Below are 27,423 nucleotides of genomic sequence, written 5' to 3'. Positions count from 1 at the left end.
CCAACTGCTGTTCATACACCTCCATGAGATTAATTTAAAGCTGCAGTGTCAGCGCTGTCAGTACAGATAGCTTACAAACGATCACTCTTCCTAAAAGTCGGGGACTATGAAGTCAGTCATCACTGAATGAAATGTACAGGGCACAGGGTTTTGCAATGGATTACGACATCTGAAAGAATAATATCACACCAGGGTTGGGCCTTTTGATGTTTAATTGGATTTTTGCATGCCATGTCACTGAAAGACTGTCTCCCATTTTTCTTAACCTCAATGATACCACCACCATCATCTTGGTGTGCCTTAATTATGAACCACATTAAGACTAACTTATGAAAAATGCAATGAACAACAGTGATGGAACCCATGCAAATGCTAACAGGACTGGTAGAGGGTTATTACCATGTCAAGCAAGCAAAAGCAATTTTTAACTACAGAAGCACAACCCAATGTTTTTTTTTGTTAAATAAAATAGCCATACTTCAATGCCGTAACAAACTGCTAAGAAACAGCTCTTGGCACAAACGAGCACAAAGGAAGCAAACCCCTTGCCATATCTGCAGTCTGTCATTTATGCCCACTGGGTGCTAAAATGTATGAGTATTTAGTTTAATTTCTTCATTACATACACAGGTGTGTTATTTAATAATGTTTGGGATTCAAAAGTTTGAAACTTATTTTGTATGGAATTTCCACCATAGTTTGTGTTGTAAAGGGCAACAGTAGTGGAACCTAAGCCTGAATGCCAAACACTGTCCACACCCCCTCATCACAGGCTTCATCATTCCTTCTGCATGTGTGTGTCCATTTCACAAAAATAAATGAGACAAGGATAATTGGTGATCAAAAGAAAGACAGCAGAGAAGTCAATGTTCCTCCCATCCATGCTAGTATCACCATGGTGTAATTTGTGCAAGTTGGAACATCTATTGGAAAAGCAAACCAATCTAGAATAAATAAAAGACGTTGAACGTTGGGAAATGGAAAAGCTGCAAATAGAGAAAGCTAACCTGTCTCTTAAAAGGCCACGTGTATGTCAACTTTAACTAGCTATAAAATTTAACAGCCTCAATCCTATCCAATTTGTTTTGTTGGACTTAGCAAGTGAAGAAGCAATATGATATAGTGCATTTCAGAGGGGAGCTTATGGTGTATTGGCAAGGGGCCCACTCCCCTTGAAGAGGATGTAAACAGATGAATCAATTAATTTGAAACAAAGATTGCAGTCTCTGGTGTTATAGTACAGCTCTATGATCAAGCTACTCAGTAGTACATCACCTGCATTTTTTTAATTCTTATAATTATATTGTTTTTAACCATACCTCAAAAAAAAAACCACAAAATCCCATCCACCAACAGTCAATTTTATCACCAAAAACAAAAGTTACTTCTTGATAATGATTTCATTTAAGCCAGATACAAATTTACATACATTTAAAATGACTAATTCATGAAAGATTTCAGTCCTTCCTACTTAAAAAGAAAGAAAAAAAAAATTACATAAGAGAAAAAATAAAGATTTTTTAAAATTCAATGGAAAAGAGGAATTCATTAGTTTTTATCCTTCTAAGAATAATTAAATATATGTATACAATTATTTTTCCTAGCTAATCTCTTACTGGGTCTTGAATTGGATATTTTAGCAATTTATTTTTTACAATTATATACAATATACAGGCAGCAGATGCTATATTTTGTTTTGTAATGTACATGGATGCAGGGAAAGCCAATTGATTTGGCTATGAAGTAGTTTTTTTAATTGTTTTAAAACAGTTCTCCTCATGTAAATTTCAACAGAGGATTTTGTAAGGAAATGCTGAGCTTTGAAATAGGGTGGTGGGCAACTGATGCATCTAAAGAGCCATCAATATATACAGAAAAAGCCTAGGATTGCATTAAATTTTTCAGTGAATTTTTTTTTTTTTCTAACAGCAAGTCATACATCTCTTGCTCAATATACATACGGTATTGTTACAGAGGATTTAATTTCCAAAACTACAGCTCACCTCTGATTTGGTCACAAAAAGACAGCGGTTAATAATAAATGCAAAAGCAAAACATCTTTCCTACACAATAAACCAATTCTGATGGCTTCACCACGCTCAGTGTAACAGAACAACTCAGTAGCACAATCGACAGTATTCAACTGATGTAAATGTAGATCTCCTGATGTCCCCAAGATTGTTACATGGTCCTATAATACTCTTAATTCATGTACTTTTAAAGTTTAAAGATCTAAAATAAAACCAGAAAAAACATTGTGAGGTATTCAGTTGATATTTCTTGTTTGCAAAATGCCAAAAAAGACATCATGATTTAGAGCAGTACATGTGCCTAGGACCCTAATGTATCAAAAAAGATGATGCAATGGACTTCGAAAGGGGTGAGGGTTGGCAGATTCAAGTTTCGAGAGCAGTCAAAAAAGAATTTCTATATTAGACTAAGAAAAGAAAAAAAAAAAAAAAAAAACTGTAGTCTAATTGGTAAGTTATCTGTGAGCAGATAAATAACTTCTGAGCCTTATTTGTAAGTTGTTTTGGAGTCAGACAACAAAATATTCAGATTCAACAGCATTGATTAAGTTCTCTATTCAGTCTTACACAGGTGGGATATAGAATACAAAGGCATATATATACACAAATCTATGCATATATACCACTTAGGGAAGGCAGGGAGGGATGGGTCCAATCTGGTTTCATTCATGTAAAGGCACATTGCTTTGATAACAGGCATTTTTTGTAGGACATGTTAAAAGTCACTTAGGACTAGACAAGTGCTTAATCTACTGGAATTAAGATGCACATGGGCCAGGGGGTGGGGTGAAGTGCAGAAACCAAACTGGTTTCATTTGAGATTTTATTTTATAGATCACACAAGATGATGAATAAATCAAATGTGAATAACCCACAAAAACTACTAGGTGCAAAGCACTACATTCAAGATTAGCTCAATCTATATATACAAACATTATGTCTATGCCAGTAGGACAAACCTAGTAAGACGTCTTGGATGCAGACAGGTACAAGCCTCAGTCTACACTCTTAAGCTATCTAAATGGAGGTCTTTGCAAAGTTAATAAAAAGCTGGTCCTTATTCACAGCTGCGGTGTTTATCAGTCTCTTAAAGAAATTTGAAAAAAAAAAAAAAAAAAAAAAAACAGAACCTCGACAAAGCAATATCTCAAACAATATTGACAGGTTCTTAGAGGCCAGTTTTTAAACCAATGTACACTACACTTTATAAAGTAATTAAAACATTTCAGATACACAAAATAAACCTTTAAGATCACAATTGCAATTTAGAGAAAAAGCACCTTAAAGCCATTCAAATCAATTTCACTATAGATTTGCTTCCCAAAAAAAGAATTGAATGTGGATTTAGAAAAGTAACCCCTATTCCTTAGAATACAAATCTCAGGGAGTCAAAGCAGAACAAACACAGCTCTTCATGTGAATCCTGGTGTTGGCGGGGGGGGGGGGGAGGGAAAAATATTGATTCTTCAACAAAGCAGTGCAGAGTACCTTAGTCTTTTCTGTTTGTTTGTAGAAACACAACAAAACCTAAGAGGCAGGTCAACTAAATATTTAATGTCCGCTGTTCACACCGTAGCCCTTAGACATGTACTTGATGTCTGCACCTTGCATTTAGGTTTCATTTTCAACAACTAGAGTTTAATTAGTTTACTATAACTGAGACTTTTAGCATTTTAGTCTTAGAAAGAGGCATTTAAGTTGACCACAATAATACACACCAACAACTTAAAAAGCAGCAGTGTAATGCCAATACGAACAGCCAATTGTAACACAAAATGGCAAGTATCTTCATTCCATGCCACTGGTAGTGAAAATGTGCTTTATACTCAACACAACGCTCTCTCTCCCAAGAAACAACCAAAGAACCCTAAAAACTGAAGTAACTGATTTTTTCCCCAGAACATTTCATTTTGGCTTCTCATGAAATTCATATCCTATGGGTTCTTCATCTTGCCTTGCACTAAAACGAAAGGAAACAAACATGATTGCATTACTTGTCTTCCTTCTTCCTCGATAGTTAAGCAACTAAAGCTCTAAGGATGTTATTCCAACAACAAACAGGTCTGGCAAACCTTAATAAGGTCTTCCTGAAAATCTTTGGGGCATACAACTTCCAAACACATCGATAAAAGTGCAACTCAGTTCATTAATCCTAGAGCCACCACATTTAATATGAAACACACTGTGTTGGAACCAAATAGCTGATAATCTTTATTACAGAAAATAAGTTAATTTCTTGAGACACCAAACTGATAAATGATGAACACCACTACACTCCAAAATAACTTTTTCTGATCCCAAATATTTCATTGTATTTCTCAATTAAGTACGGTGCACATATGACAGAGCCGTTTAAAGTGCAAACCTTCTCAAACGTATGTTGCATTTCAGTTATTTCAGTTGAAGATGAAGAAAAACAAAATGCCCCAAAATAAAAATAAAAAATGAACGTGCTTCAAAAAAATCCCAAACATTTACAATTCTAGAATTAGATAAAAACAAAATATGGATGACTGCTCACATCAAAAAGGCCTCCCACCTATGGTGCACCTTTAAGAAGGATGAATTTCCCCACAATGACAAATATCGGGGCACTGTTTCAACACAAGGGAAGTACAAGGAGAGTGTGTTGTGTGCGTGAATGGAAAGGGGATGGAAGCAGTGGCTATTGCAAGCAGGCATCAGAGAGACGGAGGTGAAACCAATTTAAAAGTTAGTAATGGATATGTTGTTTTCAGATATTTTCTTGTCATCATCATCGTTTTGTGTCAGAAAGATTCCATTGGGTCCCCGTGCAACCCCAGGGAAGTAGTCTGCAGTGATGTCACAAGGGATCAGTCAGGGAGGATCTTTCCCCAGAGGTCCCTTGGTAGGGCTTTAAGAGCATTGAGGCAGGTCATCACTGCCAAGACTGGGGGGGGAAGTTGTTGACCTCTGCCAGGTCCTGCACAGAAGACCCTTTCTGGGTATACGTCAGCTTGATCCGCATTCGAAGCTGTTGCTGTGAAACAAGACAAGGGAAATAAGTGTTTCAGCAAATCTTTAAGCTTGGAGATCAAACGGGACTTGACAGTGTTTCCTATCATCAGCACTGCCTTCCTTGCTCAGCTGGGGGAACTAATACATTTAATTACCTCAGATTAATTCCCCATTCTTAACACATTTCCACAAATAGAAATACTAAGTGACACTGACAAAGGAAAAGTCATGTTTTATTCCTTAAACATTATTTTTAAAATTGTATATCTTCAGACATTTCTGAATGAACTTCTTTTACAACCTAATGTTTAAAAAATCTTCAGTCACACTTTTATGGATCCTGTCGCCAGTTTAACAATGACTACTTACATGTATTAATCTTCTGTCCTATATTAACTCTTTGCACTCCATTTTCACCTGGTTGGACTTCTTGTATGCACAGGTGTTTAATATGGACATTATAAGGAGTACAGGTACGTGACACCTATCAAATGAAACTAGACAACCTGTGCTATAATATTCTGCATAGTTGATCATGATTAGACAAACTATTACTCTACTACCAGGTTTCTTCACCTTTTTCCTCCATTTAAGTCTATGGGAAATAGTTTTTTTAATTTTTTTGTTGGTGAAATATTGAAATTTGGAGAAGTTGTTGGGTGAAAATACCATACGAAATGAAGGACTAATGTGCATTTGAAAAAAAACTAGCCTATGCAGAGAAGTTTACATAAAATGTATACCACAACATACTCACAAGAGGGACATTTCTCCATTATAAGGGCCACAAGCATGTGGGACCACTCAAATGAAAGAATACAAACTACAGAATCAGTTTCAGCATTGTTGATCATGATTAGACACTATATTGCAACACTACCACATCCCCCACCCCCAACCCCAGATAAATACCATAATTATGAATTATGACATTTTAGGATTGTATGAAATGTCAATGTAAACTTATTTTTCTTACAATTTTTCCTTAAAGTATTAGTCAAAATACAACTTTTAAAACAAACTGGGTGAAAACTGGATACAAAGTAAATGATCATAACTCCTTCAGTTTTTATGTATTAAAAATATCAATTCTAGAACACGAGTAAATGTTTCCCCTATTTTGCAAGTCAATATCTCCGCACAGCAACATCCGGTGATACAAAAATGATGTTTCTGGCTATTATAATGCCAGCATTATTAAGAGATATATTTCAACCCACTGGCGGGTTGAAAACAATGGGGCTGAGTGTAAAGAGTTAAATAAACAAAACTAAAAAAAAGTGTGTGAAATGTGTTTTTGGTTGTATTTGGTTAACTGAACAGGACCAATAGGACTGCATACATGAGACAACAGTCCTTCAAGAGCACTTACCTTCTGTGGGTTGAGTACTTTGATGACCTGTGTGACGGTTCCTGTGTTTAGTGGTGGGACTATATTACTGCTGGGGGAGAGGAGCTGCAGCTGGAATGTCTATCAAACACAAGGGTTGTTCATTATTCTCTCATGTACATTTTTCACAAGATAATACAGGCTTGGACACAACAGGATAATAGATCCCACACGTTATGAAATGTAATTAATCTAGTAGCAAACACTGAATAAAATCTACACAATTCAAATCTTACATTACTAACAAACAGTTTAATACTCTTTAAAACTCATATCAATGCTTAAATTTCACAAGTGAACAAAACTTACCTTTGGTACTGCAGCCTGGAACACAAAATCTGTCATGTCAGCCTCAGTAGAGTTGGAGGCATGAATAGTAATGACTGCTATATTGGGGTTTGTGTTGGACCTTTCAAATGTGAACTCAATTTTCAGACCATTTTTATTGTACGCCGTCATCGATGGAATACCTACATGGAAGAAATACAATATTATGAGAAAACAAGTTTTGTACCATACTTAGCAAAATAAAAAACAATTACAATGTATTTCTATAGAACCTTCGATCTGCATGTACTTGAAAAAAGTACTGCTTTGTAAAATTAGACGGTGCATTATTGCCATGCCAATAAGATAAAAATGACCCCTAGTGGACACATTTAGGTTAAACAGTTTAAACTGCAATGACATTCTCTGTACAAAGTAATAGCAGCATCACTGTTGATTTAGGGACATGTTTCTATATATTTGAATACTTGGATTAGCCTTTATATAGTTTTTTGTAAATCTGATTTAAAATTTTTTTATTAAATCAGTGTTCTCCAAGCCACAGAACAGTCTGGTAGAAACATCCTCAGCTTTCAGTCAACAATAATACACACTGGGGATATCAACCTTTAAAAGCAGGATATCTATCTGCTGTTGGTATGACATTAACAGTAAACAAACCTAGCTTTGAAATGAAAACAAATGTCAGACAGCTGGGGTATTCTCTCACCTGTAGCAATGTCATTAAAAAGTGGCTGTGATGTTAGGCCATCCAGTAAAAAGGGAGGCTGGGACATGGAGACGGGAGGGGCAGGTGCAGGGGCTGGACCACCTTGTGTGGGCAAGGGGGTAAAAAGGTTTAAGGAGAGGAATATGGGGAGAAAATACAGAAAGCCATATATATCACTATCCCATTCAACGTATTTCTCAAACCTTACACAGTCAAACGTGAATACCGCAGTGTCATTTAAAGTTACATCTGTACCAGACCTTCAGCAGACTGCTACTGGGTCATTGTAGCTCAAAAGGGGAATTTTTCCTCTGCTTCGACATTGAACTTGTGATTAGAAGTCAAACTATTTTGGAACATTAAAGGAAGTTCTAAATTTTCACACTTGGAATATTCTAGAGTGAAATGTTACCAGAAAATGCAATACCACCCAACACCTTAACACTGGGCATTTCTTATTACAAATGCTTTTAAAAACACCACATTTTTATTTTTTTAAACAAAAGAAAAGACATACTTGATACTGCCACTTACAGTAATAAATGCACCCGACTGAAAGGTGAGAACCAGTGACAACTGAGGCAGACACCTGGATCACTCCTATTGAGCTCTGCACTGCCAGGTTTAGCAGTGCTTATGATTAGTTCAAGGGTATGGATCAAAGACAGTCTCTATCACTGCTGCAGCCAACACTCAAAATATGGAACTTAAATTGGGGATGGAGGATTCAAAGGGAGGGCAGGGGAGCAGGGAAAAAAGCAAAAAAAAAACAAATTGTGTTGTGCTGAGGTCCTAAGAGGCAGTTCATCCTACCTGACAGAGAGAGATCACCAAGTAGGTCCAGCAGCTCACCCCCGGCTGAGGCGGGCTTTGTTGGCGGAACAGTCTGAATCACGGGTATTACATCATTTGTTCCCAGGAGGTCTAACAAATCACTAGCCTAAAAAATGAAATTGAACTTATGGATACTGACCTTCTAAATTGATTTACTATATCAATATACTCTGAAATGATTACTGTGAAGAAATATTACACAAGGCTTCTTTTACTAATACAAAATGTAAAAAAATATATAGATTAATAACTATAGTTTTCATGCATCAGAAGAATGGAGAACTAAATGTATAAATCATAACTTAAAAACCCAACATATTACTCTGTTGCAGGACATGTTTGAAAAAAAGGCAAGCATAACAATTAATTCATTTTGCATTTTCTAACCAGCAGGGGTCATGTATGTATTAGGCATAGGATGGGTTCTTTACTTTCTAAGAATATTCAGCTTTTGTATTGATACAGAAGACTTAGGCCTATCATTTGCCCACAATCAATATCTCAAATTAATGTTTTTGTTTTAATATTTCTGAACAGCATGCTAAATTATAAGAAAACCTAACAAACCCACATGGGAAAAACACTCCTACTGTGTACAAAATTTAAAAATATTTCTATTAATCCTCCAGCATGGAGAATCAGATATAATAAGATATTTCATTTAAGTAGAGAAAGCTGGTAAGTGGTGTTTAATAAACCAAGGTCAAGGCCAAGGTCTCATTACAGGTCTCTCTCTCGATGTTACCTGGCTGCTTGGCTGTGTGACACCAGGTGTATGCTTAGTGTCCAGTACTGAAGGCTCAGTCTCCCCGTTTGTCTGCACAATCTCTGTGGGGCCATTGGTTGCAGTTTTCTCCATAATGGGCATTCGCTCTAGTAAGGCAGACCTGCAAAAACAAAAATAAACCCTTTTGAGATTTTTGAGTGGGAGGCCGGACTGTTCTTATTACCTCAGCATCTATTGCATATGGAGGGACACTAAAAATATTTGTTCTTCGTCTGCTTTTCTAAAACACTATCATCAAGAAACTGTTACAGTCAACAACCAGTCTCTACACCATGAGAAACATATCTGGAATTCTGTTTATGTGTGGTTTCTGATTTGGGACTATACTCGGATAGATACATGCCAATTATTCAAAAGGGAAGGAGAAAACTACATCTGAAGAGCTGTGAAGAAGTGATCACGATACTGGACAGTAGAATATGGTGGTTATTTTAAGGCTCACCTCATGTGATCGTATTTCTTGAAAAGTGCATTGTACTCCACTGCTCGCTGCTGCAGCTCCACATCTATGCTGCTGCCGTATATGGACACAACCTTCTTGATTCGGCTGTAAAACAGGACACCGCAAAAATCAGACCCTCTGTAACTGGGACATGCTCCACTCAGGGGCACACCACGTGCATCCTACAATTTTTTTTTAATAGAACTGTACCCAACCACCTCACAGCAGACACCGACTACAGAAACTGAATAATAAGGGCTGGTCTGTGAACCACTGGAGGCTTAAGGACCAGCTACAGATGTATGAAACAAGAGAAGCAGTGTAGTTTATAAGTCCCATTATAAACCCTACATTTAAAATATGTATAACTGGAGTATACAACCACCAGTTATTTTCCCCAGTTGTGTCAAGATGGGCTATAATAAGGTTTAAGGTTTACAGTACTTTGCAGTAGGAATTTGGGTTATGTAGAAGTTTGAATAGAGATTAGTAAAAGGCACACTGTCCATATTTCATTTTGATTCTTGTTAGACATTTTGAATAATTATGCAAACAAAATAATGTAAAACGCATATTTACTTCACACTGCTGGTGAACCTAGTGGACAGCTTCATGATTGCAGTGAGAGAGTAACCCCTGGTCACAGAGGATGACAAGTTAGACACCAGCAGACCTTCTAAAACATCAAGAACTTCATCTTCTGAAACCTGGGCAAAAACAAAAACAAACATGTAAACATTGTCTACTTTTACAATTAATAAAAATTAAATCAAATTTTGCTTTGCTTCAGAAAAAGTTTGTTGCTAAACACAAATGTTAAGTCAATTGGTGATATACACTCACCTAAAGGATTATTAGGAACACCATACTAATACTGTGTTTGACCCCCTTTCCCCTTCAGAACTGCCTTAATTCTACGTGGCATTGATTCAACAAGGTGCTGAAAGCATTCTTTAGAAATGTTGGCCCATATTGATAGGATAGCATCTTGCAGTTGATGGAGATTTGTGGGATGCACATCCAGGGCACGAAGCTCCCGTTCCACCACATCCCAAAGATGCTCTATTGGGTTGAGATCTGGTGACTGTGGGGGCCAGTTTAGTACAGTGAACTCATTGTCATGTTCAAGAAACCAATTTGAAATGATTGGACCTTTGTGACATGGTGCATTATCCTGCTGGAAGTAGCCATCAGAGGATGGGTACATGGTGGTCATAAAGGGATGGACATGGTCAGAAACAATGCTCAGGTAGGCCGTGGCATTTAAACGATGCCAAATTGGCACTAAGGGGCCTAAAGTGTGCCAAGAAAACATCCCCCACACCATTACACCACCACCACCAGCCTGCACAGTGGTAACAAGGCATGATGGATCCATGTTCTCATTCTGTTTACGCCAAATTCTGACTCTACCATCTGAATGTCTCAACAGAAATCGAGACTCATCAGACCAGGCAACATTTTTCCAGTCTTCAACTGTCCAATTTTGGTGAGCTTGTGCAAATTGTAGCCTCTTTTTCCTATTTGTAGTGGAGATGAGTGGTACCCGGTGGGGTCTTCTGCTGTTGTAGCCCATCCGCCTCAAGGTTGTACGTGTTGTGGCTTCACAAATGCTTTGCTGCATACCTCGGTTGTAACGAGTGGTTATTTCAGTCAAAGTTGCTCTTCTATCAGCTTGAATCAGTCGGCCCATTCTCCTCTGACCTCTAGCATCAACAAGGCATTTTCGCCCACAGGACTGCCGCATACTGGATGTTTTTCCCTTTTCACACCATTCTTTGTAAACCCTAGAAATGGTTGTGCGTGAAAATCCCAGTAACTGAGCAGATTGTGAAATACTCAGACTGGCCCGTCTGGCACCAACAACCATGCCACGCTCAAAATTGCTTAAATCGCCTTTCTTTCCCATTCAGACATTCAGTTTGGAGTTCAGGAGATTGTCTTGACCAGGACCACACCCCTAAATGCATTGAAGCAACTGCCATGTGATTGGTTGGTTAGATAATTGCATGAATGAGAAATTGAACAGGTGTTCCTAATAATCCTTTAGGTGAGTGTATATTCAAAAATAAGTTCATTTACTTGAATAGGTTCCTCTTCTTCACAGTGTCCAGAGACCAACAGATCTCCATATTCACCTATACACCAGGAGGCCACTTGTACAAGAGGTTGCTGGGGAATAAACAAAATGTTTAAGGAAAAAAAATCTACATTCAAAATGTAGTGCATTTGTGATTGTTAAATTGGGCATTTAACATTTATCAAATTGACCAATCAATGTTCTATTCAATTCCTGGAGATAAACATTTCAATGACTGTAGGAGAGCATTTATTTCAGCTTTCATACAGTTTATGGAGGGCTCTCAATATCTCAATTGGAAATTTGAACTGTATTGCTTGTAAAATTAGATGCTTTGCATTATTGCTAGGTGACTGATTTGAGGTATGTTTCTGGGCAAATCCATTTGTAAAGAAAATCCTACTAATTGTCCTGATGTTGTAATAATTATTTTACAATGGTGAGCATGCAACTGTACAAAATTTTTGTTTAAGCTTTTGTAACCTAGCATATTTCAGACACGCTGGTAGCTCACCTGAGAGACATCTTCCAAAAGTGCTTTGTAAAGTCGCTGCACAGTGTAGGCATGCATCTCGACACTGTTGGTGATGAGCTGAATCAAGTTTGGCACGGCATCATCCCTTACGTAGCTTCCAGCCTACATTAAAGGCAATCTGTTAATTTTACTAAGGCTTTAATTAAGCAGGAATACATTGGGGGGGGGGGATGACCAAGCATGTTGAACATTCATTGACTTATTTAAAATTCTGATTGAACTAAAAGATGTCAGGACAAAAGCTGTTGTCAGTTCCGAAAGACTCAACATCTAATAAATCAGTCGATGGATCACTCGAAATTTCATCATTCAACAGCAAATCAGGCAGCTACTACTGCCTTGGCAATCTTGTTCATCATAACAGGGAAACCTTTAACATGTTTTTCCATTAGTCCATTAAAATGCCACAATATTTCATCATAACTCTTAGTAAGAGTTCAGCAAATAGTTATGACTACCAATACAAAATCCTGCATACATCAGTCTTTAAATCAAAAATAAGTTCAACACTACAAAGAGATTGTATAACTCATACCGTTGTAAGGACCCTCATAATAGTGTCTATATGCCATCGTTTTGAGGGTGCGTATCTGTGACCAAAAAAGACAAAATAAAAACATTGTTGACAGTACATTAATAAAGGATGACCACGATGTAATGCAAAGAAAAAAAATAAGAATCATGGCTGTATCAACTGTGACATATTAACATTAGATTCGTCACAGATTGCCATGTCCACATGTTAAAAATTCACTTCCACTGAAGGAATCTTAAGGTGTTCAGATTGGCGTGCCATTGGTGTTCATGCTGTCAGAAATAAGTGTGTCAACAGACTTAAACTCTGACGATGGATCACTCATTTTTTCATCACACAGCACTAAATATCATCATTTGCCTATCGTTGAAGTTTGCAACACTGATGCAGTCTGTTGGATCAAAAGTAGTTAATTGGTTTTAACGTACAGTGAGGGAAAAACGTATTTTTGATACCCTGCTGATTTTGTACGTTTGCCCACTGACAAAGAAATGATCAGTCTATAATTTTAAATGGTAGGTGTATTTTAACAGTGAGAGACAGAATAACAACAAACGCATTTCAAAAAAGTTATAAATTGATTTGCATGTTAATGAGGGAAATAAGTATGAATCAGCAAGATTTCTGGCTCCCAGGTGTCTTTTATACAGGTAACGAGCTGAGATTAGGAGCACTCTCTTAAAGGGAGTGCTCCTAATCTCAGCTCGTTACCTGTATAAAAGACACCTGTCCACAGAAGCAATCAATCAATCAGATTCCAAACTCTCCACCATGGCCAAGACCAAAGATCTGTCCAAGGATGTCAGGGACAAGATTGTAGACCTACACAAGGCTGGAATGGGCTACAAGACCATCGCCAAGCAGCTTGGTGAGAAGGTGACAACAGTTGGTGCGATTATTCGCAAATGGAAGAAACACAAAATAACTGTCAGTCTCCCTCGGTCTGGGGCTCCATGCAAGATCTCACCTCGTGGAGTTTCAATGATCATGAGAACGGTGAGGAATCAGCCCAGAAGTACACAGGAGGATCTTGTTAATGATCTCAAGGCAGCTGGGACCATAGTCACCAAGAAAACAATTGGTAACACACAATGCCATGAAGGACTGAAATCCTGCAGCGCCAGCAAGGTCCCCCTGCTCAAGAAAGCACATGTATAGGTCCGTCTGAAGTTTACCAACATCTGAATGATTCAGAGGAGAACTGGGTGAAAGTGTTGTGGTCAGATGAGACCAAAATCGAGCTCTTTGGCATCAACTCAACTCGCCGTGTTTGGAGGAGGAGGAATGACCCCAAGAACACCATCCCCACCGTCAAACATGGAGGTGGAAACATTATGCTTTGGGGGTGTTTTTCTGCTAAGGGGACAGGACAACTGCACCGCATCAAAGGGACGATGGACGGGGCCATGTACCGTCAAATCTTGGGTGAGAACCTCCTTCCCTCAGCCAGGGCATTGAAAATGGGTCGTGGATGGGTATTCCAGCATGACAATGACCCAAAACACACAGCCAAGGCAACAAAGGAGTGGCTCAAGAAGAAGCACATTAAGGTCCTGGAGGGGCCTAGCCAGTCTCCAGACCTTAATCCCATAGAAAATCTGTGGAGGGAGCTGAAGGTTCGAGTTGCCAAACGTCAGCCTCGAAACCTTAATGACTTGGAGAGGATCTGCAAAGAGGAGTGGGACAAAATCCCTCCTGAGATGTCTGCAAACCTGGTGGCCAACTACAAGAAACGTCTGACCTCTGTGATTGCCAACAAGGGTTTTGCCACCAAGTACTAAGTCGAAGGGGTCAAATACTTATTTCCCTCATTCACATGCAAATCAATTTATAACTTTTTTGAAATGCGTTTTTCTGGATTTTTTTGTTGTTATTCTGTCTCTCACTGTTAAAATACAACTACCATTAAAATTATAGACTGATCATTTCTTTGTCAGTGGGCAAACATACAAAATCAGCAGGGGATCAAATACTTTTTTCCCCTCACTGTATCATGGGCTGCATGGCTATTGAACACACTGTATGATTTTGTCATAAAGGTAGTTATGATGCAGGTAAATGTAGTTTTGATTGTCAGCTTATAATAAAACCTTACTTCTCTGCTGCAAGGAAGACTCCTGATGCACAGTCTGCTTTGAACTCCGGATCACAGGAGTCCAGGAAGTAAAGCAATTCCTTCATCATTCCTCGAATGTTGTTCCCATTGACTAGCGCAAAGCTGAGCTCCATTGCACGGCTGTTAAAGATCGTGAAACAGTTAGATTTTTAGTAATTGGCAAATGTTTTGTATTTTGAAGTTTGTTTTCGACTTTATAGAATTTTCAATAAATTAAGGTATAGAAAACTTAATTGCCTGCATTTTTCTTACCGCTTTATGGACACATCTAGATCTTTCAAACAGTCCACAATGGTGCTCCGATGCCTCTGCACTGCATTGTGGTCCGTCTGTACCGTCTTCAATAGTGATGTCAATGCCACATATCTATAAAATTTTAGTGCAACAACTATATCACTCAAAAACCTCCAACAATATCTTTAAAGAAGATAATTTGAAAATTGTTAGAAAACGACTGAAAGGCTACAAAGTGTAAATTATACAGTAACACATTTTTAGATTACTTACCTAATATTTTTGTCATTATTTAAAAGGAAGCGTCCCAAGATGTTAATTGCTAAAACCTGCATTGAGAAAAGAATGTAATAATCAAAGAATGGAATTATTTGAATTCACAATTATAATTCTGGCGTTTTTAAAAAAACAAAAGAAAAACACTTGATAACCCTATCAACTCACCCTTAACCCACTTTCTGATTTTATATCCATTATGGTCAAAACAGTTTCGTAAAGTATGGCGTTGCCTACGTTTTTACTAGTCTCTGTGTTGGTTGCAACCTGAAAAGAGAAAAGTTAATTTAAAAATAAGTTTGTTGACTGTTCATCGATGTAAAAAAAAAAAAAAGCCTATAACAACTAACAAAAACTTAATCTCACCTGTGCAAGAATGTCATTCATGGCTTCACTGGAATCATCATCATTCCTCCCCAGAATTCTGAGCAACCTCAATATCCGCACCTGTATAGATTATATTGCAGACTTGTTACTAATTGCATTGTGGCAGTAAATGCTGGAAAACCATTAAAGACTAGGGAAAGTTCCAAACCTGTAGAAAAGGATCGCTGATTCCAGACACATCGTGTTCTGGTGAATATCCTGACATGATGAGATTCTTTAAGATTCGAACCAGCTGTGGAACAAGCTAAAACAAAACCAATGAAAAATCAGAGGGTAAGACTTCAGCTGAAGTATTGACTATATACATATGTTGTGTGTTCAATACCCTGATTTACTTGAAGTGACCAAAAATACACAAATGATTAACCCTACTTTTGTGCCCATTAAACAAAGGTATCGGAAGGTAATTCATAGAAAGGCACTGTTCTGAAGTGAAGATGTAAGGCTTTATACAATCCCTCACAAATGGAAATTGGTCCATAATGATTGTGTTCTCAATGTCTTCAGTTTTTACCCATTTCTCCTGGTGAGAAATTGAATTTGACCGAGCAATACATGAGTCAAAGAAGGAAAAAAGTATTTCCGGATGCATGCGTGTTTCAGTGTAATATACATTACATTCTGCATACATTTAAAGCAATCAATGCAATAAAGCTATACATCCTTTTTTCTTGGTTTGCCATTTTTAAAACAAAACTAAACAGTTGTTGTTTATACATAACCCAGGTTTTGACTCACAAGCATATTCAGCTACTTCTAATCCTAATGGATCGAAAGAGTGGCAGCCATGTGTCATGGTTTCAAGTTTCCGATTATGTTACAAAGTTAAAAAAAAAAAAAAGTTTTGACATTTTCATCCATAAAATACAAAAAAAACTCTCATTCAGCATCATGGATGCATTAAATATTTCATTATTACTCGTCACAACCACAGCTGTCCCTTCCCAATATTTTTCTCAACTTCTGATGGCAAGAGAAAATGGATAACTATAAATAAAAAATTATGATCTCTTTAACAATGATAACTGGACGACATTAAAAATGCATTTTACAAAAAAAAAGTCCTGCCATGATATGGAAACTGAATTTAAATATCTCCAACAACAAAACAAAAACATTACTTTGTACACAAAATTACAAGTTATGATGATCATGTGAAATTATTTCAGTAAGAGCATGCACCATCTATGAACCAGAATGTACTCTTACCTTTTCATTCTAACACAATGCAGGAATTGTAACAGACAAATGACAGAAAAAATATGAAGTAGATGTTAGGAAGAGATATAAAAAGTCATTTCTTCAGAGAAATTAAAATAAAGTTTAGATTATGAATGAAGTGTGGCGACACCAGGCCAAAGTCATTGGTCGAAGATTCACGGGTTACTGCCAGCCAGTTGAAAAAAAAACAAAAACAAAAAAAAGAAAATTCCAATCCCACATGAAGTGGACAATGTTTAGCAGATACTATTCCAATTAAGAAAACAAGACTTAAGGCCCTTTATTATAATATTTTAAAGCTAAAACTAAGAAAATACAAAGCAAATCCAAAAGAAAGAAAACTATCATTTTAAATTAATGCAAAATAAGTTCCATTCAATACAATGCTCTATGCATCTGAAAAGAGAATGAAAATCAATGATCGTAGATTGATAATTTTTTGTACACTGGTCTCCTTTATGATCACCAACAATTAATGCAGCATAGAATTAATGCATTGCCTCAATTATGATCAATTAACTTATCAAATGAAGCAACCTTGTCCCAGTTTCAAAATGGCATGTAGAGGGAATAATTAAAAGAAAACAGTTAAGTCACATACTTAAGTTTAAGGTCTTATTGTGTCATACCTTTCGGAAGTGTGCTAACATGTCAGGACTTCTTTCACACATCTCTGTAAGAAGAACAACTGATGTATGGAGCACACCTACACAAAAAAAAAAAGTTTCAGACAAAAAGTGCTCAATTACATTATACTCTACAATGTGCAAACCCATCATATACCCATATTACAAATGGAATTTGGCAAGATAACTTTCATTTTTACGTTGAGGCTTGCTAAACTTCAATCTTTCCTGTGTGTCAACGATTTTTTGCACTGACACTGCATTGCAACTAAAAATAAAAACAGATAAGCAGAACTCTGGCACATGCCCTTTACATTTCCCTAATGCTGTCAATCAGAATTTAAGGAGGAGAAAAAAAAGAGCAAACATTTTCTTACTGCTTTATTGCCCCTCAGATGCAAGATTCTGGGTTTGGTTTGCCAAAACCTCTGTAGTGAAAATTGTCAATTCTACATAGTATTGGCAATTGCCAGAAAGATCAATACCAGTGTAAATATAACCTAGGCAAATGATATTCTGCAGATTATTACACATTGTATAGTTTTTTGCTCGAATGCTTCCCATTTCACAATTTCAGTGAATCAAACAAACAAAAACAACTGTGGGTTCTCAGCTTCAAGTGATGTATGTGAGCTTTACTTTTAAAGCAATTATCCAGTGATGTATTCCACTGCTATTAATATTTCTTCACTGGGTAGGGTAAAAAGGCAAAATTACAATATCTATTCTTGTGAACAGCATTCAGAGTTATAAAAAGACATCTCCCTGGACATCTTACCGTGGTTTTTCTCACTTAGCAGGTTTTTCGTAGCTGGGAGGAACATTTCCATCAGCTCGGGCACCTTTCTGATTACATGAACTGCACACAGTGCGGCCTGAAAAATTACAATGTCACAAACATTGGAGTCTTTTTATATTGAAACATGTTGTACTTATCTAGAGAACACTGACTAGGAGTGAATTAACAATATTCAGTGATACTCATAAGCCAGAGCTGCCAAGCAGCAGAGCCACAGGTGTGAATTCATCTGCACACCCTTGTGATTAGTAAATAAATCAATTTCAAATGTATGTAGGGAACTTAGCTCTGTGAAATAAATGCACATATTATACAAACACTATGCATAATAAACAAATATCCTTGAAAGCTGTAGCTCAGGATTATTCATTTTGGTCAACCAGCATCAAACATTACTCGGATAAAGTTACTGGACTAACTACTGAAATAAATGTTATATTATAATAAACACAATTTAATAGTGATATTTAAAAATGTATCAGTAGGGCCCCATTTTAGACTTAAGCTCTATTGTATGTCCATTGAAGTCATTAGCACCAATAAAAAATACCTTTTTCCTCAAGTAGGAATTTGAGGTTTTGAGTAGCTTTTCCACTTCCCCTGCCAGATCTCTGCACATTTCTGATGAGCCCATGCAGCCGAGGGTACACAATGCCAAACCTTGGACATACTGCGTGCTGTGGTTCAGGTCACTGAAGAATGAGGGAAGATATACAGCTGTTTAGGATAGCTTTAGGTACCTTCTTTTATCCAAGTCTCAATCAAAATATTTGAATCTCACAAGAGACATTCATCATCATGCCTGTGTTACATGCTGTACGCACAATGTATCTATTGTATACTGCAGCACACAGACAGAACCTCCATGTTTGATCGACACAGACCAACCTACTGTGCCAAAAGGCCAGTTACCTCATGTGGGGGAACAAGTCTAGAGTGACATACATGAAATGAGCAGAGCCCTGTTACACCAGGCATGCTTTCATGAATATGTATTTAAAATACATAAGTAGTTTCTTACTTCTTGATGCAATTTGTCATTAATAGATGTACATCTTGTCTCTCATCCAGTAGTAACATGGCTCCCAAATACCCTATTCGCTTATCTGTAAACTTCTGAGATGCAATCAGTTTCAGGCACTCCAACTGAAAAAAAACAAAAAAAAAACACTTCTGTCACTTAAGTTAAACTGAAAAACTGTCCTATTTAACATAAGGTCGTATAATGAATTTATTATGATTAGATCACTGATGGCCTAGTTTAAAATACATTACCTGTCCAAAGTGTGCTGGGTACCCCAGCATGTGCATATAGAGTAACTTAGCAACATTTCTACAACGGTATGTGTTGTCCTCTTCTCTGAAAGATGACCTAATAGCAGCACATTCTTTCTGGATCATCTCTCTCTCCTCTGCCTGAGTCCGAGCTGTCCGGATGGTCCGGATGAGCTCCCGTAGTCTAATCGGAGCTGGCATCCTCTGAAACAGGGACAGAAATTAATTGGAAAAGCATGCCCAATGCAAAGCATGACAAACTAGGTAAAATAAAAACTAAATAATTTAAATACTCTTGATCAATAATTTTTAAGGTGTGGTTTCTGTGCATATTTAAGTCCAATGTGGAAATGTACACAGGCACATCCTGAGGAAGTCCTATTGTATTAGATTCCCATACAGGAGAAATACGAGTGTGTATCCAAAATGCTGAAGTTATTAAATCATCTGTGCATCAAATGTACATCTGCATAAAAGTAATCAAAAGAAAAACACATTCAAAACAATATACATTTCTAATGACAATTATTTTAGATATAGATATATAAAATAAAAATACAGAATAATTAAAATAATTAAAAAAACAAGCAGAGCAACCAAACTAACTCCCTGAAGTCCTTAAAGGTGTCAGCTACTAAGCAGCTTTTGCTATTTAATAATGGTTCTGGATTCTTCTCAAGCAAATAAAGAAACCGTGTTCTAAGCATTCCATTATTCTGTGTGGTATGCTCTCACATAAATGATTAAACTTAATAGTTCAACTGATTTTAAAAGACCATTTGTTCTGCAGTTTAATTGATTAAATCTGTTCCAGAGCTTTCTTTTAGTTTGTTTAATACATATGAGGTAAAATAAATAAATGCGTTCATCTGAACAGTTTTAAAAAGTGTGAAATAGACATGGGCTAAAATGTATTTGAACACAAGGCCAGGATGTTGAAATTGTGAATTTGCAAATAAATGTTCATTTGCAAAACTAAACCCAAATGCCAATATAGGACTGATACCAAATGGTAATTGATTGATTGATTATTCTATGCAAACATTTGTACTATTAATGTAATATCAGAGGGAACGAGAAGAAATAGTTTATAGAATAGCAACACAAACACTGAACATATAGTCTTCATCAACATTACTCATAGGTCTCACCATGGTGAATAAAGCTTACACAAAGGTGAATACAACTACTGTGAATTATTAAGTTGTATTTAAAAGGCATTCAAAATGTTTCTGAAGCTATCCTGTGATGTTAAATAAAAATATAGTACTACTAGTTCACAATGTGCAAATACCAAGAGAAATGCAACCATGTCCACATTTTGCATTTAAATGCAAATGCAGTTGTATTTGATGCCAAATCCAGCATAGAGAAATGGAGCATAAGAATTGAATTGGTTTTGTTTGTGTGAAATCACCCTTGACTTTATTTCATAAACCACAAGTCATTAGCGAGCTTGGTTAAAAACAGTGACTAAACTTGGAAGGCTTTATTACAACCTACCAAAAACACCTGGTTTAGCACAAGGTTTGAATATTAAAACAAATGTGAAAATATGAACATATAAAAAAAAGCAGTGAATAAGTAAAGAAATAAAAAGACTGAATCCAATCTAACAAGAATAAAGCCGATTCCAATGTCTTTCCTAAACCTTAACAGTTCAAATATTTAACATCAGTTAAATAAAAGGTTTGAAATTCTTCTTCTGAAGACAAACATGCATTCAGAAGGAGCGCATATATAGTACTGTGCAAAAGTTTTAGGCAGGTGTGAAAAATGCAGTAAAGTAAGAATGCTTTCAAAAATAGACATGTTAATAGATTATATTAATCAATTAACTAAATGCAAAGTGAGTGAACAGACGAAAAATCTAAATCAAATCCATATTAGGTGTGACCACTCTTTGCCTTCAGAAAAGCATCAATTCTTCTAGGTACACTTGCACAAAGTCAGGGATTTTGTAGGCATATAGTCAGGTGTATGATTAAACAATTATACCAAACAGGTGCTAATGATCATCAATTCAATATGTAGGTTGAAACACAATTAACAGAAACAGCTGTGTATGAGGAATAAAACTGCGTGAGGAACAGCCAGACTCAGCTAACAAGGTGAGATTGCTGAAGACAGTTTACTGTCAAAAGTCATACACCATGGCAAGACTGAGCACAGCAACAAGACACAAGGTAGTTATACTGCATCAGCAAGGTCTCTCCCAGGCAGACATTTCAAGGCAGACGGGGGTTTCCAGATACGCTGTCCAAGCTCTTTTGAAGAAGCACAAAGAAACGGGCAACGTTGAGGACTGTAGATGCAGTGGCCAAGAAAACTTACTGCAGCAGATGAAAGACTAATCATGCTTACTTCCCTTCACAATCGGAAAATGTCCAGCAGTGCCATCAGCTTAAAATTGGCAGAAAACAGTGGGACCCTGGTACACCCATCTACTGTCCAGAGAAGTCTGGTCAGAAGTGGCCTTCATGGAAGACCTGCGGCCAAAAAACCATACCTCCGACGTGGCAACAAGGCCAAGCGACTCAACTATGCATGAAAAACACAGGAACTGGGGTGCAGAAAAATGACAGCAGGTGCTCTGGACTGATGAGTCAAAATTTGAAATATTTGACTGTAGCAGAAGGCAGTTTGTTTGCCGAAGGGCTGGAGAGCAGTGCACGAATGAGTGTCTGCAGGCAACAGTGAAGCATGGTGGAGGATCCTTGCAAGTTTGGGGCTGCATTTCTGCAAATGGAGTTGGGGATTTGGTCAGAATGAATGGTCTCCTCAATGCTGTGAATTACAGGCAGATACTTATCCATCATGCAATACCATCAGGAAGCCATCTGATTGGCCCAAAATGTATTCTGCAGCATGATAACAACCCCAAACATACAGCGACAGTCATTAAGAACTATCTTCAGCGTAAAGAAGAACAAGGAGTCCTGGAAGTGACTTTGCATTTAGTTAATTGATAAATATAATCTAGTAACATGTCTATTTTTGAAAGCATTCTTACTTTACAGCATTTTTCCACAGTGCTGTGTGTATATATATATATATATATATAAAATTAATATGCATATTACAAGAACTGAAGTTAATCAAAAGGTTTTCCTAAATTCAGTCCATTCAGTACAACTAATTAAACAGACATGTACCTGGAGTGGAAATGACAAGCATTACTTGAAGCAAAGATTGTAATATTCAGAGTTTACAAGCATATTCACCATCTCCACTGCTTTCAGACTAATGTCTAAAGACCCATTCCAATTTGATTTCAAAAGTCAAGACATGCTTTCAAATCTTTTTTTTCTGGGCTGGAAAAGATAGCTCTGCTGGATAAAGCCTGCACTGAGAGATTGAGCAAAAAAGGGTAAACAATGACATATCTTAAGGTAAACTACAAATTGTGTTTGAGCAAAGAGTGAAAACTAATCAATCCATTAAAAGCAAAAGGTTACAACGTTTTCAAATAAATGTTACATTTCTACAAGAAATAGTTGCTATAAACACATTTTGTAGACTAAGTGTCTTTAGTGAAAAGAAAAACTCAAAACTGAAAAGCACCTGCGAGCCAGCATGACCACAGCTTGAGGATAAGAAAAACCAATAAGAAAAACAAAACAAAACAAAAAACAAACAAAAACTTTGCGGTCACTTACTGCTCTATGACGTCCATCTATGCAGGAGGGGAAAAAGGAACCGGTGTATTGTTCTACCTAATCAGGGTAACACTGCTTTTCTACCTACTTTAGTATATTGCAAAATTATAGTATCCATTGCTTGCTAAACAATGCCACGAGCAAAGTATTTGCATAATTATTCTGAAGTGCTATATATTTTTAGAATTGTTGCAGTATCTATACACTGAAAAAAAAATATTCACACCTGCTGTGCTTTCTGGACAACAATTAAAACATGCAACACTGAATAAATAATACCACTGAAAATGCGGGTTATTATAACTTGATTTAAAAACTGTAACCAGCTGGAAAACTGGTTCCACAGAAGAAAATGAAAATAATTTAAATATTGAAATGAAAACTGGAATGAAAAGAAACATATGGACAAAGGTTGTAAATACTTCACCAGTGTCTTAAGAATTTGTTTCTCTGACCCCCTGCACTGAAATCAGTCCTGGAAAGCTGCAAACACATCTTTACCCTCCCAGCCATACATGTAATACATACATAATTACACAGCATTGCAAGGTTCAACATTAATTAAACTAAAATTAAGTAAAACTTCCCTAGTTTGTTTCTTTCACTGTTTAGCAACTAAATATGTCGAAATCTTGCCATAAGATGGCTTTACATTACAATTTCTGTGATTTTATTATTCATTAGTTTAAGATGATGTCAAAAGTATTTACACTCTAAACTCCACCGCCCCTCCCCAACTGCCACGTGGAGAGCATGAATATATTTATTGCACAAAAACAATCCTGAACAAAACAAGTTAGGAAATACCAAGTGATTGTTCAAATTCAGAGGTACATAACTGCACACAGTGGCACCCTTACTGCAAATGACTAACAAATGCATTTAACCTCTGTAATGATCTAAAAAAATAAAGCATACACTTGGGCTGGGTCACTGGAATGACTAAAAAGTAAACACACCCCATAGTATAAGAATGCTCAAGTCATTCCTCAAACAAGGTTTAATTTCCTGTTCAGTTTAGATGTTCAGAGATAAGACCAAAGTCTTAAATATTCTGCTTTTAATCCATGAGGGCTAGCACACACAAAAAGAGAACGCCTACTGTGAGCCCAGGATATATTCTCATTTCATCTGAACTTTGTGGCTTCTCCATTACAATACTAAATATGCATAGGGCTAGTTGTAGGGTCTGGATGCACTAATACTATAATACTTTCTGAACAGCTTATAATACAAGGGTGGCTGTGAAATAGACAGTGGGACAGTGACAATAGGCTAAAGGCTGGGAAAGGACAAGTCTGCAATATTTAGAAACAGGTTAGATCATTCTGCTGTACTAGTACTTATGAAACCAAAAAGCTTCTGTTCAACCGTCTTCATGCTGGGAAATTCTTTCATCATATGTTGGCTATATAAACTTCCTATTTTTGTAAGTTGATGAAAACTACAACATTTTCAGAATGCATTTTTGTATACATTTCCTTGACTTCCCCTACACCGGTCATTTCCTTATATTGAAAGGCTTAACAGATCAAAAATAATGGACAATTTAACAGTACATTTCAGATCAGAAAATACAGTGTAAAACTAAGCATGGTTTCTGCAAGTCGTTAAGAACCTAAGAAGCTAGTTTTTTTTTTTTTTTTTTTAAACATGAAAGCGATGGAACATTTAGTCATGAATTTGGATAACACTAATTTAACATTTTAAGACAAATGACAAAATGTCCAGTAAAGAGAAGATAATAATTGTATGAAATGTTTCCATGTGCGGTTCAGGTGCCATGGAAGAAAATGTATCTGATAACCCAGCAGCATCCTTGTGGTTTCACTTCAAAGTGTAGAAAGTACAAGTCTGTATCAATGTATGGTACTATGCCCAGTATTTGAAATAAGGATTAAACACCGTTAATACTCAATTTTAGACTGAAGACTTTAGCGGATGTCATTCATAACTCCTCATAACATCATACATTCCTATATGGCAATGGAAAGGCTTCTTTCAAAGTCAAGAATGCCAGAAATACCACAATTCGTTTTAGAGCAACATAGGAATATTAAATGCAACGATTCGATTAAGAGCCATCTAATGCCATTTTAACCAAATGACTGCATCATTCTATTCATAAAAACCAACCAGTTATATATAATAGTGCAGTCTAATTTTGGAACCTTCAGTCCTGCAGGAATTAATGACATATTTAAGGTATCATTCAAGCTATACTAACACCGTTTGATTTATCATTCTGCTAATATTTAGTTCACTTAAGGAATGAAAACAAGGATGGATCAAAAACTAAGGTAAAAAAAAACATTCACCAAAGTCTGGTATGTTGTTATAAATTAAACCTTGGGTCTGGTCTGCTATGCACCTTATTATACTGTATTGCAACAAAATGTATAATCTAGAACGCATTTTTGAATGCGTTAAAAATAAAATACACAGTGTGTAAGTTACTAAAAAACAATGGATAAAGATCGTGGGACTACCACCTCCTGATCGTCTGATCCATCTATGTCGTGTTAAAAAGGGTAAGACCATTTCAATGCATTTCAATTCCATTCCAGGGGGTTGCAAGTAAAATATTACATTGTTTAACTCTCAGCATAGGTCCTGTAAGTCTTAAAAACCACTTACTATAGGGATCTGAATTGTGATGTGCACGGTAACACCAGTACCCTACCTTCCTCTTTAAATGTTATTTATACTCCCTTTTTGCAACTAGCCGGCCAACCACTCGGACGTTAGCCGAGCTGATGTGGGTGACACGGTTAATAAGGTGTAAGATGCAGTGCTCAATGAACAAATAGAAATCCACTTTAATTGGTATTAATACACAACTATTCATGGCTGACAATGTCTACACAAACTGTGCCGTGCAATGCATTTTGATTCCACTGCGGCCCTGTGTGTTACGGTAACTTTTGTCTAGGATATGTATACAGTGAACAAATACCTCCGATCGTAGTGTGGTCACTAAACATTAAACCCCATTAAAGGCCTCTCTCGGCCTGCACTTAATGAAAGGAGGAGGTTGCCTTTGCTCCACTGTTCGCCTGCCAAAATAGGCCTCTTCTCAAAAAGCATTCAAAAATGGATCTGCGGAGACCAAACCTAAGCCCTTACCAAACATTAATGAAATATCGCTTATTACATTTAAGCGTAACACATACCCGGTACACACTGAAACATCGCAAATACAATACAGGGGGGGAAATTAACACCACTGTCTTCCCGTGACAGACAACCCCTGGTGCTACCCCCCCCCCAAAACAGCAGATATTATTTACCACAATGCGGGTTTGTCATGAGACGCAAGGCCGTCACAACCATGACCCGAATTTAATGTCATATTTAGGGTCCTGTCCTGTGTAGGTGATACTCACCGGCCGTAATGACACCAGAAAGAAACTGGAATCTTCTCTCTTTGCGACGGAGGGAGGAACAAACCTGACATTCAAAATGGCGGCTCTCCCGGCCTCAGCACTTACCGCAGGCGGAGGGTTACACTGAGTAATGTCTCATAATAAGCCTGAAGGGCCAGGGAGAAGTACAAGAAAACGACGCCATTCGGGCTCCTACGAAGAGTGCGCATCGTCAGTTAAAGTGCACACCGAATCGAGCCAACGTGGCTACCGTAGGAAGGTAGTTTCTCAGGAACCACCAGCTGCCTGAAAGCCAGGTTATGTCAAGTGTTTATACATGTTCAATATCAATAATATAATTAAAACGTTAACCATGACATAGGGAATATGTATTTTATAAATATGTTTCAACTGCAGCATGGTTGTGAAAATGACATTGAACTTTCTTTGCGATATGGTACTTGTATGCTTTCTGATAATCGTTTGTAATCGTGACTGGGTTTAAAAGCAGCATTGTACTATCAATTGTGCATTGTCTATTCTTTAAGCAATAAAGAAATGCGGTTAATGAAATTCAGGGAATATGCTTAAGTTAAGGATGGAAAAATAAGTGCTAGTTCCGTTGCGCTGCATTTTTAAATGATCTCCTGTTGCAAAAGCTTTGAATTACGAGTGGAAGACAGGAGTAATGCGAGTTAATTCCTGCACAGAGGGATGCTTTGCATACTAAGAAACCGTAAGACCAGACATGTCTGCACGGATTTCTATTTTCTTTTACGAATAGGTGAGGCGGAGTTACAATTAAAGGCTGCCGTATCGGAGTAGTGCTGCGGTTCGGACTTCACCTCGTGGCAGT

At 37.1% G+C, this 27,423-nt stretch overlaps 1 protein-coding gene and 2 non-coding genes across 3 annotated transcripts; all 3 read right to left on the bottom strand.

Moving 5' to 3' along the window:
• Positions 1-194: 194 nt before the first annotated feature.
• ap1g1 (adaptor related protein complex 1 subunit gamma 1) lies at positions 195-26,678 on the bottom strand. The gene is made up of 23 exons (XM_066713781.1): positions 26,589-26,678; positions 19,544-19,747; positions 19,290-19,414; positions 18,819-18,960; positions 18,248-18,344; positions 17,473-17,549; positions 15,771-15,866; positions 15,602-15,682; positions 15,404-15,502; positions 15,233-15,288; positions 14,978-15,091; positions 14,705-14,845; positions 12,610-12,664; positions 12,054-12,176; positions 11,542-11,631; positions 10,039-10,166; positions 9,460-9,564; positions 8,976-9,117; positions 8,210-8,336; positions 7,397-7,498; positions 6,709-6,869; positions 6,382-6,480; positions 195-5,031 (listed from the first exon to the last, which is right to left on the bottom strand). Exons 2-23 carry the CDS (start codon positions 19,742-19,744, stop codon positions 4,930-4,932), a joined length of 2,463 nt encoding a protein of 820 aa, XP_066569878.1. The 5' UTR covers positions 19,745-19,747; positions 26,589-26,678; the 3' UTR covers positions 195-4,929.
• On the bottom strand, positions 12,314-12,393 carry LOC136759523 (small nucleolar RNA SNORD71). The gene has a single exon (XR_010820046.1). It is a non-coding gene; the product is annotated as a small nucleolar RNA SNORD71 (small nucleolar RNA).
• LOC136759524 (small nucleolar RNA SNORD71) lies at positions 12,876-12,955 on the bottom strand. The gene has a single exon (XR_010820047.1). It is a non-coding gene; the product is annotated as a small nucleolar RNA SNORD71 (small nucleolar RNA).
• Positions 26,679-27,423: the final 745 nt, after the last annotated feature.

Source organism: Amia ocellicauda, chromosome 9, assembly GCF_036373705.1.
Source record: "Amia ocellicauda isolate fAmiCal2 chromosome 9, fAmiCal2.hap1, whole genome shotgun sequence".
Taxonomy (NCBI): domain Eukaryota; kingdom Metazoa; phylum Chordata; class Actinopteri; order Amiiformes; family Amiidae; genus Amia; species Amia ocellicauda.
Note: the sequence above shows the minus strand (reverse complement) of the source record. Positions and strands in the feature narration are given on the sequence as shown.